Raw genomic sequence first — 16800 nt, forward strand, 5'->3', positions numbered from 1 at the left:
GGAGTGGGGGGGGGAGAAAGAGGATGCAGCCAAGTGAACAATGTCTATTTTAAATATGAAGGAGTCAACAACCTTTCACACTTGGCATTGGTGTTAAGAATCCAGGAAGCTTGAGGAGGTGTGTGGATGAGGTGATGTGTGGTGCAGAACAGAAGTTTGGATTACTCCAGGTTGGTCTGGGAATAGAATGCAGTTTGGGCTTCTGTGAGGGACAGCTGGAGACTGGGTTCATAGTTTTATGAAATTGCTACTTTTAGAGTCCTGTGAATCTGGATTGTTATACTTCTCTTCTCCCTCTCAGGTTCCGGCCCGCCAAACATAATAAGTTATGTTACATTTAGGACCATGAATTTCGTCTTACCACACTGTCTGAGTCCTGGAGAAGTTTGCATCTGAAAACCTCTTTGAGTACAGTTTGGCAGTCTCTAAAGACACAGACCAACAAGCATCAAGTGACCTGAGAAACTGAACCAGGGACCACTTGATATTCTGATTTTTTATCATCATTCTTATCATGTGCTCAAGCACATCGTGACTGATGTAATGATTATCTGTACAATCAAGATTTGTGGAGCCAAAGTCCCTGATAAGCATCCATACAGGGTTCCTTTCTCCTATAAATAGCAGCCACCTCACATAGCAATGTAAAGTCATCTTCGGACTGACCAACTGACTGCAAGGATGAAGTCCCAAAGCCTCTTCTTATTGTCCGTGCTTGTAGCTGTGGTCTCGACAGCGCTTGGAGGTAATGATTATTCTTTCTCCAAGAGCGTTGATACGTTCTGAACCTCGGTTCAACTCTGAGAGAGAGTTGCTCTGGAGAGATGGTGGGATGAGGTGAGGTATTGTGCTGCTGTTTGGTATTGTGTACAGGTTTAGCCTGGGAAATAAGGCATAAAATGGACCTGACAGCCTACAGTACAGATCGGTTACCCATATGCTGGATACCTGTGTGTCTGATTCTCCGCATTGGGGCTCAGATGGGAACTAAACTCAAGCTGTGACATTGGTGAAAAGGTTTAGGTGTGCAGTGTACTGCAACAGGGAGCACAGTTCCCTTCTCCCCCCGGTCTATACCCCCTCATTAGTTTAATATCCACTTTCCCTTGTACCCTTTAATATTGTAGTTGAACAAAATGGCTACAATTGGCAATGAATATATACGATAAATATTTCACAACATCATTAGATTGGTTCAGATGAAGCAGGTAACTCTGTCATTTGATCTCATCGTTCCAGAATATCCACTGTCTTTCCATCACAACATTGTGCTGTGTTTTTTTAACTGAGTCCAGAATCTTGGCCTCGACCACCCTTCTTGGCAACCTTCTGGGGAAAGAAAGTTCCTGAAGTCTATCCTGAAATTGCCCTTTGAAAATCATAACCTATGTCTAAACGGTTTGCCAACAAAATACAGTCACTGCACATTAGAGTGAAGCAAAGAATATTTGCTGAAAATAAGTGAATGAGTTAAGTGAGTGAACTTTCTGACACAAGTTATAACTTTTATTATGAAATGTGAAGTGATATTGATGAGGTGGACTTAATAATTATATTAATCTGTTCTCTTCATAGGTGGTTTAAAGGAATCAGGTAAGAATCAGAATTCACAATATCTCTTACTTTAAACATAACTTTTTAATTCTACAAAGAGATCATCTGTGGCATGACAGGACCTTAGATAAAATGTCATCTATAATTCCCTCAAATTCACTCATTCAGCTTCTGTTTGAGCCACAATCTACAAAATATTCTTGCACAAACTGTACAAGGGAAACCACACAGGCTCTTAACCTAGCCAGAACCAGCTCCTTTCGACCTCGGACACCAGTGATCATCGACAATTTTAAATTCAGAAAGTGAACACCTTGTTACAATGTTTACAATAGCAGAAAGAGGCCATGTAATCCATCAATCTGGAAGATCCACCTCTTTATTCCCATCTCCTGCTTTCCCCTAAACCCTCTAAATTTTCAGATTTTTAAAAAAAATGCTAATCTTTGTATTTGATATAATTCCTTATCCCATCAATGATGTCTCAAAGCACTTCACAGGACACACGTTAAAGTGGATTGATTGTATATTTTGTGGGGGAAAATATTTTTCAGATTTTATCTAATTTTTTCTTAAAATTTATATGCATCCTTTCAACTTTGGTTGGCCCCTCTGTAAACCTCCTAACCTTCTCTATACCAATCTGTTAAATAACTTGTAGCAATATTCTCACTCATTTCATGGTGCGATGTGTTGCCCACCGGGAAGCTCACAGTGAGTTCCTTGTATCTACTCTCCAACTCACCTAGTGAGGGTTCAAACCCGCGTTTATTGGATGTCGAATGATCAAATTACAACAACAACAACTTGGATTTGTATAGCGTCCTCCACGCCGGATGGAGTCTCAGAGCGCTTCACAGTAATGGATCCCGGGGCCGAGCCAGGGGAAGGGGGAGGAAGGTGACCAAAGGCGCGGTCGAAAAGTCTTCAGCTGAGACCTGAAGAGGCGAAGGGAGTGAGGAAGGGAGTTCCAGAGCCTCAGGGTGTAGTGGCTGAAGGCACGGCCGCCGATGGTGGAGCGGAGGACTCGGGGGATGAGGAGGAGGCCAGACCTGGTGGAACGAAGGCAACAGGCACTGTTGTGAGGAGAGAGGAGGTCAGAGAGGTAGGGGGGTGTAGAGGAGTGGAGGGATTTGAAGTCGATCCTCTCTGGGACAGGCAGCCAGTACTAAGACTAGGGTAATCGGAGGGCGGAGTTTGGTGAGGGTTAGAACACGGCGGCAGAATCTTGTATAATCTGGATTTTATGGATGTTAGTGGAGGGGAGGCCAACGACAAGGGTGTTTGAATAGTCCAGTTGAGAGGTGTCAAAGGCATGGACCAAGGTTTCAGTGGCTTTCGGAGAGAGGTATTGGCGGAGAAGATAGTCAAACAGTGACTATCCTCCTTTGCGGGGAGATAAGTGGGGTTACTTTGGAGCTTCACTGGCAAAGGAATGTCGGATTAGAGCCAGCCGTCTGTGATGAGCTCAGTAGACTGGTTCCTGAGCCAGGCGGGTCGGTCCACAGTACTCCAGCCTGGCTCATCGACAGAAGGTCAGATAAGTGATTGGGGGCAGGGAATCCTCCTACTCAACGGGTAGGGTGGTCCTAGCTGGACAAGCAGCGGGAAAGTTTGCCAGACAGCGATATCAATGTCAAGCTATGCGGTTTTAGCTGGTTAGACTCCAGCAATTACCCCAACTCACACTCTGGGCTCCCCAAACTGAGGCTCTTGCCAGCCTGCACCTATGCTTTCCGGAGTTAGGTAAGCAGGATGCATCTCTCCAGAGAGAGAGTGCACTTTTCATTCCAACAGTCTATCTCTGCGATTTCCATGTGTAGATAAGATGCATGGAATTCTCTTAAGCATGGTGATGGATTTATGTTTGTATCAGACACACGGCTGACCAAAAAACAAATTCTCTGTCCTCTAAATACTGACTCACTGAGCAGTGAATAATCATGCAAGTAATTACATAGTGTGTCTGGTGCGCTCTCCCCATGGAAAGCTCTATACTAGACTTTCTGCAACAAATTATTACAATTGTTGTGAAATATGTAGTGATACTGACAGTGCATGTCTTCATTACAATAATCTGTTCCCTTCACAGATGATTACGATCATGGAGGTAAACATAAAAATATTACAATATCTCTTGCCTTAAATGACCATTTTGGGATTTCCCGTAATTTTTAATAGTTGAACAAAATGGGCCGCAATTAACAACTGAATACGAGTAATTATTCTAAAACAACAAGAAAACATTTATTAGAATGTTACAGTAGATATGCAGCTCACAAATACTTTTGATGGTAATAACTCTTTCAACAACAATTGACTTTTGACTGCTGTACAATCTACAAAACACTCCTACACAAACTGCAAAATATTCTTAAACAAACTGTACAGGGGAAAGTCACACTGGCTCCTTTGTACCTCGGAAATGGTACCTTTCTACCAATGATCATTCAGAAAGTGACAATCTTGTTACAATGTTTACGGGAAAAAAATTGGCCCATTACGCCTGCTGAGGCCCTGTGAAAGATTTCCTCATTAGTTCCATCTGCTGCTTTGTCCCATATCCTTTTTCTGCCTTTTTCAGATGCTCAATAATTATTTCTTAAAACCTAATATGCTTCCACTCCATAACTCCTCTAGGTTAGCCATTCTATGTCTGAAATACCTACTGGATTAAACGCTCTCCCAACCTTTTACTTTTTGGTAAAAAACTTCAACTTCTGCCCTCTAATTCCTGACTCACTAAGCTGTGAAAAACTGCAATAATCATATATCTGAGTGGTGCTTGCTCCCAAATTAGCCAAGCACACAAGCAATTATTTTATAACAAAACATTACATTTGCACAGCGCCTTTCACGCCAGGAGGAAGTCCCAAGATGCTGGACAGTTAAGGATCCGCACCTGACTGGTTGTTGGAATCAGGAAGAATGGAGGGCAGGGAGGGTAGGGTGACCGAAGGCTCAGTCGAAGAGGAGGATCTTGAAGGAGACAAGGGAGGGGGCAAGGAAGAGGGACTGTGGGATAGAGTTCCAGAGGATGGGGGCAGAGAGGATGAAAAGCCACTCGACAATGGATGGGGGAGGCAGCCGGGGGGGGGGGGGGGGGGGGGGGTCGGGGTTACAGTAAATGTCCAGCTCACACCAGCTGTTCTTATGAATTTTTCCATTTCCAGACAACTTAATTATAAGAGCTCACATTGCAGACTTTCTGCAACAAATTATTACAATTGTTGTGAAATATGTAGTGATACTGACAGTGCATGTCTTCATCACAATAATCTGTTCCCTTCACAGATGGTTACGATCTTGGAGGTAAACAAAAAAAAATTACAATATCTCTTGCCTTAAATGACCATTTTTCATTCTACAAAGAGTGCATCTGGCACTGTGACAGGACCTTAAAGAAATGTGTTCTATAGTTCTGTCTAAATCACTGTCTGACCCTCAATCTACACAAAATTCTGACACAAATTGGAGAAGGGAATACCACACAAGTCATAGAATCATAGAATTATACAGCACAGAGGAGGTTATTCTTCTCATTGTGTTTGTACTGGCTCTTTTAAAAGAGCTTTCCAAATCAATCCCACTCTCCCACTCTCTTAATGCCAACAGTTAAACAAAAAGGGCCGCAATTAAGAAATGAATACAGGCAATCATTCTTGAACAAGAATATGATTGGGGCGATAAAGTAAATGTCCAGCTAAACCTGCTGTTTCATTTCCACAGAACTATTACCCTAGTTTGCATGTCTTTCTGCCATGGGTTATTACAATTGTGAAATGTGGCATGATATTTATTTAGTGTAATTAATATTTATACAAATCTGTTCTCTTCACAGTTGGATTAGTTGGAGGTACGTAAAAGAACTCACAATCTTCCTCACCTTAATCGTTGTGCAAAGAGAATTCATTATTGGTATATCTTATGTTGCCTTATATTGCCTCTCCGCATTCTTCCTTCCAAAATGCATCACTTTGCATTTCTCTCATTAAATTTCATCTGCCACTTGTCTACCCATTTCACAAGTCTGTCTAGGTCTTCCTGCAGTCTGCTACTATTCTCCTCACCGTTTATTACTTTTCCTAGCCTTGTATCATCTGCAAACATGGATACTGTGCTCCCCATACCCAGGTCCAGGTCATTTATATAGATTAAAAAGAGCAGTGGTCCTAATGCTGATCCCTGGGGTACACCGCTGTATACTATATATATATCGTCAGAATACCAACTGTTCACCACTACTCTCTGCTTTCTGTCTCCCAGACACTTTTGTATCCCTGCTGTCACTGAACCTTTAATACCGTGGACTTCAATTTTGCTAACCAATCTATTATGTGGCACTTTATCAAACGCCTTTTGAAAATCCATATGTACTACATCAACTTCATTCACACTCTCCGTTATTTTATCAAAACACTCTATCACACTTGTCAGACATGATTTGACTTTAACAAATCCATTTTGGCTGTCCTTCATTAATCTGTATTTTTCTAAGTGAAAATTAATTTTGTCCCAGATTATCGTCTCTAGAAGTTTTCCCCAAACTGATGTAAGGCTGATTGGTGTGCAATTACCAGGTTTATCTTTCTCCCACTTTTTGTACAGAGGAGTAACATTTGCAACCCTTCAGTCCTCTGGCACCACTCCCGTTTCCAAGCAGGATTGAAAGATTGAGGCCAGAGGCTCCACTATTTCCACCCTTGCTTCCCTCAGTAACCAAGGATGCATCCCGTCTGGACCGATTGACTTATCTAACTTGAGCAGAAGAATGGAACTTGATAGAAGAATGGCACAGGAAACTGAATAAATGTCAGCTCGCAGCAACAATTCTCATGATTGTTTGCTTTTTCAAACAATTCAGTTGTCACAATCCACAGAATCTACTTTCTGACTCTAAACCAAACTATCAAACTTCACATCAAATGTGAAGTGATGTCCGTACCTCTGTCTGTCCAATGCCTTGGGACGTCCTCCCGAAGTGAAAGGCGCTATACAAATGTAATATTGTTGATATTGTTGTTGATGTTACTTGACTGCTTTTAATAGATACAATAATCTGTTCTCTTCACAGGTGGTCTTGGTCTAGCAGGTAAAAATCCAAAGTCACAATGTCTCTTATTCCACTCTATTGCTGAGATGATATCCCCAGGTGTCATACGCACTCCACACATCAGTATTACATACTCCAGTGATAGAGGAATGAGCATGAGAAGCGATTAGCCAAGCTGGGGCATTTTAATAATCTTCAATTCCAGAAACTAATTATTACATTGAAGAAGGATAGTCAAGTTATTACTATTGTGTAAAATCTGGACTGATCTGGCAGTAACATTTGATACAAATACAAAAGTTGGAGTACATTGCAACTCTGTGATAGGACCTTGAGGAAAGGTGAATCCACACAAAATTGTTGTGAAATGTGAAGTGATATTAATTCAGTGCACTTGAGTTAAAATTAAATTATCTGTTCTCTTCGCAGGTGGTTTGGGTTATGGTTATGGAGGTAAGAATCAGAATTCACAATATCTCTTGCCTTAAAGCTGACTTTTCATTCCAGGCAATAAACACACCATGCTCTGTGATAACCAGAGGGAGAGGGGAACAGAAGGGTATAGGAGGTTGCAAAGGTTGAGTGAAAACTGCGATGGAAAATGTCTGCACCAACTGGTTGGGCTGAGTGACCTGTTTCCACGCTGAACATTTTCAAATAAATAATAATACAAATAATCCTTGCATTTGACATAGCGCTTTTCATGTCTTCTAGACGTCACAAAGCACTTCACAGAATATACTGTAAAGTGAATTGACTGTATATTTTGTGGGTGAAATGCGGCAGCCAATTGCGCACAGCAGCGTCCCACAAACAGTCGTGGATTGAGTGACCAAATTATTATTATTTTTTATTGAACAATTATTATCAGGTGTGTGGGGCAAGGAAACTTGCCCAAGGTTTCACCCTACCAGGCCTATAACGATTGAGAAATCCTTTTTCTGCACAAAAGTGGCTATTGAGAAGTTTCTTTTTTAAACAAAAGCAAAAGTGAGGCACAACCTTTATTGACAAATTATCATAAGCTATAAACTTGAAGTCATCAGCTCCTTCCTGAGGATGTGCTTTGTGTACCAGTAACAATTTCATTTTCTCAAACGTGAGAAACTGAAATGTAAACAACAACAAGATTGCATTTGTATAGCAAAAGTAAAGTAAATTTGTATGACAGCAAATATATCTGCATAACTCGAGTATTTAAACTTGTTTTTGTGCAATATACAGTAAATATTTGAGACGCCTAGAAGACGTGAAAAGCGCTATATCAAATGCAAGGATTATTATTATTATTAAATAATTTAGTTACTATATTTATACCTACCCTTAATCAGAAATGCAAAACTTTTCCAGTAACTTTACATCCCTGACTTCAAGCTGTGCTTCAACAAAAACACCCATGTTAGTAATTATCACTCACGTTTGGTCAAATTCCACGACTGGCCATATTTCATCAAGAAATATTACAAACAGGACATCATAAAAAAAATGCAAAGGTGTGTGGTTAGCTTGGTTTTGGAGAGCCATATGATAAATACGTACTCTTCAAAAATATGCTACAATTCACTTTTACCACGCTTTATATGTAAACTTTCTGTTGTGAAAGTGAAACTACACATATTATGATTGAACACACAAACTAGCATACACATGCACTAAAAAAAACAAAACTATGATCCAAGTGTTGGTAGAAGTGGAGAACAAAACTTAAAGTGAGAAATGTAGAACAGAAGCAAAAGGGCTATTGCAAGACATGATAAAGTATGAAAATACTGCTGTTCAAAGGGGTAGTTTCTGGGCATTTTAAAGTATGAAGATTATCTAATACTCAGGAGAGTTTCATCTTTTATGATTTTGGTGCAAGTTTACCAATTAACCTCATCGTCTTGTGACATGCATTTCTTATGAAGGTTGGACAGGAAGGATAAATAGAATAAATATGATCTATAATTCGCAAGAATTCACTCTTTTAGCTTCTGCCCGAGCCACAATATTCTTGTACATATTGTAGAAGGGAAAACCACACAAATTCTTAAACTTTTCCGAACTCTGAAAAATGAAACCATACAATAAATACTTCAGTTATATAGCTCGGTTGATTAAGCACAACTGACAAAAATACGAAATGTTAATTTACAATAAATGTCCAGTTCACAGCAGCAATTTTTTTGAATATTTGCATTTTCAAATAATTCAGTTATCACAGTTCACACAATCTACTTTCTGACACGAAACATAAATATTGTTATGACATGTGACATGATGTTGATTCCGTGCACTTTGCACTTATGATAATCTGTTCTCTTATCACACTCCACAGAATCTACTTTCTGACACTAAATCGAAATATTCTTGTGAAATGTAATTAATGTTGATTGACTGCACTCAACAGTTACAATAATCTGTTCTCTTCACAGCTGGTTATGGTTACGGTCTTGGAGGTAAGAATCAGAATTCACATTATCTCCTCCTTAAACCTACATCTGGGTCTCTACAGAGTTCTGCGACAGATCAGAGACCATTCTATGACCCCAAAACACTCCTCGTAAATAGTATTTCCATATCCTCTTTTGGTAAATACAGTAAATTTCTGATGAGGTGCTCTTTTGATAAATAAGTAAACTCATGACAAGTAAACCAGGGAAAAGGGCTCAGTGAGGACTTACTCGGAGCAGTGCGCTGCCTTTTGAAATCTGAAAGGCATTTCAAAATAAATATTTCAGTTATTTAGCTTGATCAATTTACCACAATCGACCAGTAATACCAAAGCTGAGTACACAATAAACATCCAGCTCACAGCAGCAATTCACATGAAATGTTTGAATTATCACACTCCACAGCATCTACTTTCTGGCAACTAAATAGAAATATTGTTTTGAAATGATGTGAATTGACTGCAATTAACAGTTACTATAATCTGTTCTCTTCACAGGTGGTCTCGGTCTAGGAGGTAAGAATCAAAAGTCACAATATCTCTTTTGGAAAACACAGTAAACTCCTGAAAAGGTGCTCTTTTGATAAATAAGTAAACTCCTGACAAGTAAACTTGGGCATCGAGGGAAAAGGGCTCAGTGAGGATTATTCGGAGCAGTGAGCTACCTTTTGAAATCTCATATTCATTCCAAAATAAATAAATAAATCAGTTACTAAAATCTGTTCTCTTCACAGCTGGTGTCGGTCTAGGAGGTAAGAATCAAAAGTCACAATATCTCTTATTCCACAATATTCCTGAGATGATATCCCCGATGTCAGTCGCACGCTCCTCACATCTCTGGTCAGACCGCTATCACCGGAGATAATCCTCTATCACTGCGGATAATCCTCTGTCACGAGTGATAATCTACTTTCTGGCACAAAATATCAATATTGTTATGAAATGTGAGGTGATGTTCATTCAGTCACAACTGGGAAGAGAACAGATACGATAATGTGTTCTCCTCACAGTTGTTCATGGTTACGGTCTTGGACGCAGGAATCAGAATGCACAATACCTTCCACCTTTTAAACCGATATCTGTCATTCCACAGAGTGCTGTGACAGATCACAAACTGTTCTATGCCCCCAAACACCGTGTGCAAATAGCATTTCCATATCCTCTTTTGGAAATCACAGTAAACTCCTGAGAAGGTGCTCTTTTGATAAATAAGAAAACTCCTGACAAGTCAACTTGTGACATCGAGGGAAAAGGGCTCAGTGTCGTGAAATGTGAAGTGATGTTGATTGACGGCACTTAACAGTTACCAAAATCTCTTCTCTTCACAGCTGGTGTCGGAGTCGGAAGTAAGATTCAAAAGTCACTATATCTCTTATTCCACTATATTCCTGAGATGATATCCCCAGATGTCATTCGCACGGTCCGCACATCTCTCGTCAGACCGCTATCACCCGGAATAATCCTCTGTCACTAGTGATAATCTACTTTCTGGCACAAAATATCAATATTGTTATGAAATGTGAGGTGATGTTCATTCAGTCACAACTGTGAAGAGAACAGATACTATAATCCGTTCTCCTCACAGTTGGTTATGGTTACGGTCTTGGACGTAGGAATCAGAATTCACAATGTCTCCTGCCTTAAACCTATATCTGACATTCTACAGAGTTCTGCAACACATCACAGACCATTCTATGCCTCCAAAACAGTCTGTAACTAGCGTTTCCCTATCCTCTTTATGTAAACAAGTAAACTCCTGACAAGTAAACTTGTGGCATTGAGGAAAAAATGGCTCAGCGAGGACTAAGTCAGAGTAGTGAGCTTCTTCCTTTTGAAATCTGATAGGCATTTCAAAATAAATATTTCAGTTATTTAGCTTGATCAATTTACCACAATCGACCAGTAATACCAAAGCTGAGTATACAATAAACATCCAGCTCACAGCAGCAATTCACATGAAATGTTTGAATTATCACACTCCACAGCATCTACTTTCTGGCAACTAAATAGAAATATTGTTTTGAAATGATGTGAATTGACTGCAATTAACAGTTACTATAACCTGTTCTCTTCACAGGTGGTCTCGGTCTAGGAGGTAAGAATCAAAAGTCACAATATCTCTTTTGGAAAACACAGTAAACTCCTGAAAAGGTGCTCTTTTGATAAATAAGTAAACTCCTGACAAGTAAACTTGGGCATCGAGGGAAAAGGGCTCAGTGAGGATTATTCGGAGCAGTGAGCTACCTTTTGAAATCTCATATTCATTCCAAAATAAATAGTTCAGTTATTTAGCTTGATCAATTTACCACAATCGAGGAGAAATACCAAATGTCAGTTTACAATAAACGTCCAGCTCACAGCAGCAATTCTCATGATTGTTTGCATTTTCAAACAATTCAGTTATCACACTCCACAGAATCTACTTTCTGACACTAAATCGAAATATTCTTGTGAAATGTAATTAATGTTGATTGACTGCACTCAACAGTTACAATAATCTGTTCTCTTCACAGCTGGTTATGGTTACGGTCTTGGAGGTAAGAATCAGAATTCACATTATCTCCTCCTTAAACCTACATCTGGGTCTCTACAGAGTTCTGCGACAGATCAGAGACCATTCTATGCCCCCAAAACACTCCTCGTAAATAGTATTTCCCTATCCTCTTTTGGTAAATACAGTAAATTCCTGATGAGGTGCTCTTTTGATAAATAAGTAAACTCATGACAAGTAAACCAGGGAAAAGGGCTCAGTGAGGACTTACTCGGAGCAGTGCGCTACCTTTTGAAATCTGATCGGCATTTCAAAATAAACATTTCAGTTATTTAGCTTGGTCCATTTACCACAATCCACCAATAATACCAAATGTGAGATGACCATTAATGTCCAGCTCACAGCAGCAATTCTCATGATTGTTTGCATTTTCAAACAGTTCAGTTATCACACTCCACAGAATCTACTTTCTGACACTAAATCGAAATATGTTGTGAAATGTGAAGTGATGTTGATTGACGGCACTTAACAGTTACTAAAATCTGTTCTCTTCACAGCTGGTGTCGGTCTAGGAGGTAAGAATCAAAAGTCACAATATCTCTTATTCCACAATATTCCTGAGATGATATCCCCGATGTCAGTCGCACGCTCCTCACATCTCTGGTCAGACCGCTATCACCGGAGATAATCCTCTATCACTGCGGATAATCCTCTGTCACGAGTGATAATCTACTTTCTGGCACAAAATATCAATATTGTTATGAAATGTGAGGTGATGTTCATTCAGTCACAACTGGAAGAGAACAGATACGATAATGTGTTCTCCTCACAGTTGTTCATGGTTACGGTCTTGGACGCAGGAATCAGAATGCACAATACCTTCCACCTTTTAAACCGATATCTGTCATTCCACAGAGTGCTGTGACAGATCACAAACTGTTCTATGCCCCCAAACACCGTGTGCAAATAGCATTTCCATATCCTCTTTTGGAAATCACAGTAAACTCCTGAGAAGGTGCTCTTTTGATAAATAAGAAAACTCCTGACAAGTCAACTTGTGACATCGAGGGAAAAGGGCTCAGTGTCGTGAAATGTGAAGTGATGTTGATTGACGGCACTTAACAGTTACCAAAATCTCTTCTCTTCACAGCTGGTGTCGGAGTCGGAAGTAAGATTCAAAAGTCACTATATCTCTTATTCCACTATATTCCTGAGATGATATCCCCAGATGTCATTCGCACGGTCCGCACATCTCTCGTCAGACCGCTATCACCCGGAATAATCCTCTGTCACTAGTGATAATCTACTTTCTGGCACAAAATATCAATATTGTTATGAAATGTGAGGTGATGTTCATTCAGTCACAACTGTGAAGAGAACAGATACTATAATCCGTTCTCCTCACAGTTGGTTATGGCTACTGTCTTGGACGTAGGAATCAGAATTCACAATGTCTCCTGCCTTAAACCTATATCTGACATTCTACAGAGTTCTGCAACACATCACAGACCATTCTATGCCTCCAAAACAGTCTGTAACTAGCGTTTCCCTATCCTCTTTATGTAAACAAGTAAACTCCTGACAAGTAAACTTGTGGCATTGAGGAAAAAATGGCTCAGCGAGGACTAAGTCAGAGTAGTGAGCTTCTTCCTTTTGAAATCTGATAGGCATTTCAAAATAAATATTTCAGTTATTTAGCTTGATCAATTTACCACAATCGACCAGTAATACCAAAGCTGAGTATACAATAAACATCCAGCTCACAGCAGCAATTCACATGAAATGTTTGAATTATCACACTCCACAGCATCTACTTTCTGGCAACTAAATAGAAATATTGTTTTGAAATGATGTGAATTGACTGCAATTAACAGTTACTATAACCTGTTCTCTTCACAGGTGGTCTCGGTCTAGGAGGTACCGAGGGGGTGCAGCGTAGATTCACTCGGTTAGTTCCTGGGATGAGGGAACTGACCTATGAGGATAGGCTGAATAAACGAGGGCTGTATTCTCCAGAGTACAGAAGAATTAGGGGAGATCTTATTGAAACATATAAGATCCTTAAAGGGCTGATAAAGTAGTCACTGAGGGTCTGTTTCCCCCAATAGGAGAATCTATAACCGGGGTCACAGCCTGAAAATTGAGGGTCAGCCTTTTAGAACAGAGTTGAGGAAACATTTCTTCACTCAGAGGGCAGTGAGTGTATGGAATTCACTCCCCAGAAGGGCTGTAGATGTCAGTCCTTGAACAGCTTCAAGGCTGAGACTGAGAGATTTTTAAAAAACAGAGGGATTGGGGGATATGGGGATAGGGCAGGTAATTAGAGTTCGGTCAGAAGATCATCCATGATCTTATCGAATGGCGGGGCAGTTCGAGGGGCCGAATGGCCGACTCCTGCTCCTAATTCTTATATTCTTATGGAATGCGTTGCCTGAAAGGCTGGTGGAAACCGATTCGATAACAGCTTTTAAGAGAGAAGCAGATAATTATTTAGGGAGGAAAAGTTTGCAGGGCTATGGGGAGAGAGCGTGGGAGTGGGGTTGATCAGGGCTATGGGGAGGGAGTGGGGCTGATCAGGGCTATGGGGGAGAGCGGGGAAGTGGGGTTGATCAGGGCTGTGGGGAGAGTGTGGGGGAGTGGGGTTGGTCAGGGCTGTGGGGAGAGTGTGGGGGAGTGCGGCTGATCAGGGCTATGGGGGAGAGCGGGGAAGTGGGGTTGATCAGGGCTGTGGGAGAGTGTGGGGGAGTGGGGTTGATTTGGAAACTCTTTTCAAATAGTCGGCACAGACACGATGGGCCAAATGGCCTCTTTCTGTGCTGTATAATCCTATGATTCTTCTATGATTAACACACATTAACACACAGATACACTAACACGGGTGTAACAGGTGTAATACATGGAGAGATGGGGAAGAGGAAGAGGGATGGAGAAAAGGAGAGAGTCAGGAGTGGGAGGGAGGTCCACATCACTTACGTCATGTCCCAGCTCAGCCAGTCCTGCGATGCAGCCATAACGTGTTGTCCAGGGAGTCTTGTCATCCAGCCAGCTCTGAGAGAGAGAGAGAGAGAGAGAGAGAGAGTGAAGAGGAGGGAGAGAGAGTGAGAGGAGCAAGTAGAGGGGCAGAGAGAGGAAAGGGGGGCATAGCACCACAAATGGGGGCGAGGGGCGACTCGCTGGGAGCGGGGGGCTCACCGGGGCGTTCGCTGTGGGCGGGGGGTCGCTGGGGGCAGGGGTCGCTGGTCGCTGGGATCGCTGGGTTGGGGTCGCTGGGTGGGGGTCGCTGGGGTTGGGGTCGCTGGGTCGCTGGGGCGGGGGTCGCTGGGGGGGGTCGCTGGGGTCGGGGTCGCTGGGGTGGGGTCGCTGGGGGTGGGGATCGCTGGGGGTGGGGGTCGCTCTGGCGGGGGAGTGGGGGGTGGGTGTACCTTGGTGAAGGTCTTGGTGATGCGGGACTGGATGTTGTTGGTGGTGGTGCTGAAGTTCTTGCAGATCTGAGCCATCAGACGGGCAGCGAAGTCCCTCAGTGCCCAGTGATTGTCCACGTCCGGCCTGAGGCACAGCTGCCGACTCACAATACAGGTCACCACTGCGGGGATCAGCTCGTGTAGCTGGGGAGGGAGGGGTTAAACAGCTCCGTCACCCCCCAGACAGGCAGACAGACAGACAGAAGACAAGACAGCCACCCATACACAGGCCTCGGCTGAAGCTCACTCACGGGCACACGAGTTGCACACACACACACACACGCGCACTCACACTGATCCACTGAGCACCACCTGACAGCCACTGAGCTGGAACTGGGGAACAGCTCACCCCCCCACCCCCAGCCCAGCACCCCCCACCCCAGCCCAGGCCCCCCACCCCCAGCCCAGCACCCCCCACCCCCAGCCCAGCACCCCCCCACCCCCAGCGAACTCCACCCCCAGCCCAGCCCCGACCAACAGCCCGACCCCTCCCCACCCACAGCCCTGCCCCCCCCACCAGCCCAGCCCGGCAGTTAGTTGGATGATAAGCAGGTTGGAGGGATACAGAGGTGCCGAGGGCATGAAGGGATCTGAAAACGAGACCGAGGATCTTCAAATTGATCTCAAGCCGAGCCTAGAGCTCACAGACCGGCCCATCAGCAGGGACTGGAAGGGCCGACCAGTCACTGGGGGCAGGGAATCCTCCCCCTCAGCTCCTGGTAACCCCACAGCCAAAGCCCCAACTAACTAACGGGGAGGGGGGTCCTCGCTGGACAAGCAGCGGGAAAGCTCGGCCACACAGCGCTCTCTCTCTCTCTCTGTCTCTCGATGGCTGAGCTGTGTGTGGGTTTAGTTGGTTAGACCCCAACAGTTACCCTTCAACACACACTCTGGGCTCCCCCCAAAGCCTTGGCTCTCGCCAACCTGCGCCTAATACTCTCTATGTAAGATTGTGTAAGCAGGAGGCGTCCCTCAGGGAGAGAGTGTGTAGGTGGAACTCTCTGTGGAGTGTGGAGACGATACACAGTGGAGAGGTCCTGCGGTGTGGTGTCGAGCTGACCAAGCTGGGCACAGGGGAGGGAGGGGAATTACTTACGTATTTCTCCAGGTAGAGTGTGGGGTTATCCATCAATGCCTTCACCATCCGCATCAGGTAGATCAGCAACGCCAGGTTATTCTGCACCACATTCACACGCACCTGAGACACAGCGAGAGACAGTGAAGGGAGGCAGGGAGGCGGGGAGCAGGGAGGCGGGGAGCAGGGAGGCGGGGAGCAGGGAGGCGGGGAGCAGGGAGCCGGGGAGGCAGGGAGGACGGAGGCAGGGAGCAGGGAGGCAGGGGGTAGGGGGGAGGGAGCAGGGGGGAGGGGGGAGGGGGCAGGGAGGGAGGGGGCAGGGAGGGGGGGGCAGGGGAGAGGGAGGTAGGGAGGAGCTCACACAGGACTCACCCCCTCTGATATGAAAGTGCTGAACCTGGGCAGCATCTGGTACAGCCCGGGATCAGCAGCGATGCTCTGTAGGGCTTCCTGAGGACACAGCGAACGAGGGTCAGTGTGCACTCAGCCCCTCCCCCTAACACAGCCCACCCCGACACCCCACAAACCCCTCCGCACTCAGCCCCTCCCCCTAACACAGCCCACCCCGACACCCCACAAACCCCTCCGCACTCAGCCCCTCCCCCTAACACAGCCCACCCCGACACCCACAAAACCCTCCGCACTCAGCCCCTCCCCCTAACACAGGCCACCCTGACACCCCACAAACCCCTCCGCACTCAGCCCCTCCCCCTAACACAGCCACCCTGACACCCC

At 43.9% G+C, this 16800-nt stretch overlaps 2 protein-coding genes across 2 annotated transcripts in view; one reads left to right on the top strand and one right to left on the bottom strand.

The window, feature by feature from the left end:
* Positions 1–662: 662 nt before the first annotated feature.
* Positions 663–16800, top strand: part of LOC103190958 (fibroin heavy chain-like) — a 108720-nt gene continuing 92582 nt past the window's right edge. The window contains exons 1-15 of the mRNA XM_042345323.1: positions 663–745; positions 1576–1593; positions 3647–3664; positions 4849–4866; positions 5396–5410; positions 6629–6646; positions 7037–7060; positions 9022–9045; positions 9537–9554; positions 10367–10384; positions 11116–11133; positions 11552–11575; positions 12087–12104; positions 12680–12697; positions 13429–13446. Coding sequence (XP_042201257.1) covers positions 682–745; positions 1576–1593; positions 3647–3664; positions 4849–4866; positions 5396–5410; positions 6629–6646; positions 7037–7060; positions 9022–9045; positions 9537–9554; positions 10367–10384; positions 11116–11133; positions 11552–11575; positions 12087–12104; positions 12680–12697; positions 13429–13446 — 331 coding nt within the window. The 5' untranslated portion in view covers positions 663–681. The remainder of the gene's footprint in view (positions 746–1575; positions 1594–3646; positions 3665–4848; positions 4867–5395; positions 5411–6628; positions 6647–7036; positions 7061–9021; positions 9046–9536; positions 9555–10366; positions 10385–11115; positions 11134–11551; positions 11576–12086; positions 12105–12679; positions 12698–13428; positions 13447–16800) is intronic.
* Positions 14362–16800, bottom strand: part of LOC121851463 (transcription initiation factor TFIID subunit 6-like) — a 12551-nt gene continuing 10112 nt past the window's right edge. The window contains exons 8-11 of the mRNA XM_042345316.1: positions 16438–16515; positions 16087–16188; positions 14952–15134; positions 14362–14577 (exon numbers count right to left, since the gene is read on the bottom strand). Of these exons, the coding sequence (XP_042201250.1) occupies positions 14383–14577; positions 14952–15134; positions 16087–16188; positions 16438–16515 (558 nt within the window). The 3' untranslated portion in view covers positions 14362–14382. The remainder of the gene's footprint in view (positions 14578–14951; positions 15135–16086; positions 16189–16437; positions 16516–16800) is intronic.

This window comes from Callorhinchus milii, unplaced genomic scaffold, assembly GCF_018977255.1.
Source record: "Callorhinchus milii isolate IMCB2004 unplaced genomic scaffold, IMCB_Cmil_1.0 Scaffold41, whole genome shotgun sequence".
Lineage (NCBI taxonomy): Eukaryota > Metazoa > Chordata > Chondrichthyes > Chimaeriformes > Callorhinchidae > Callorhinchus > Callorhinchus milii.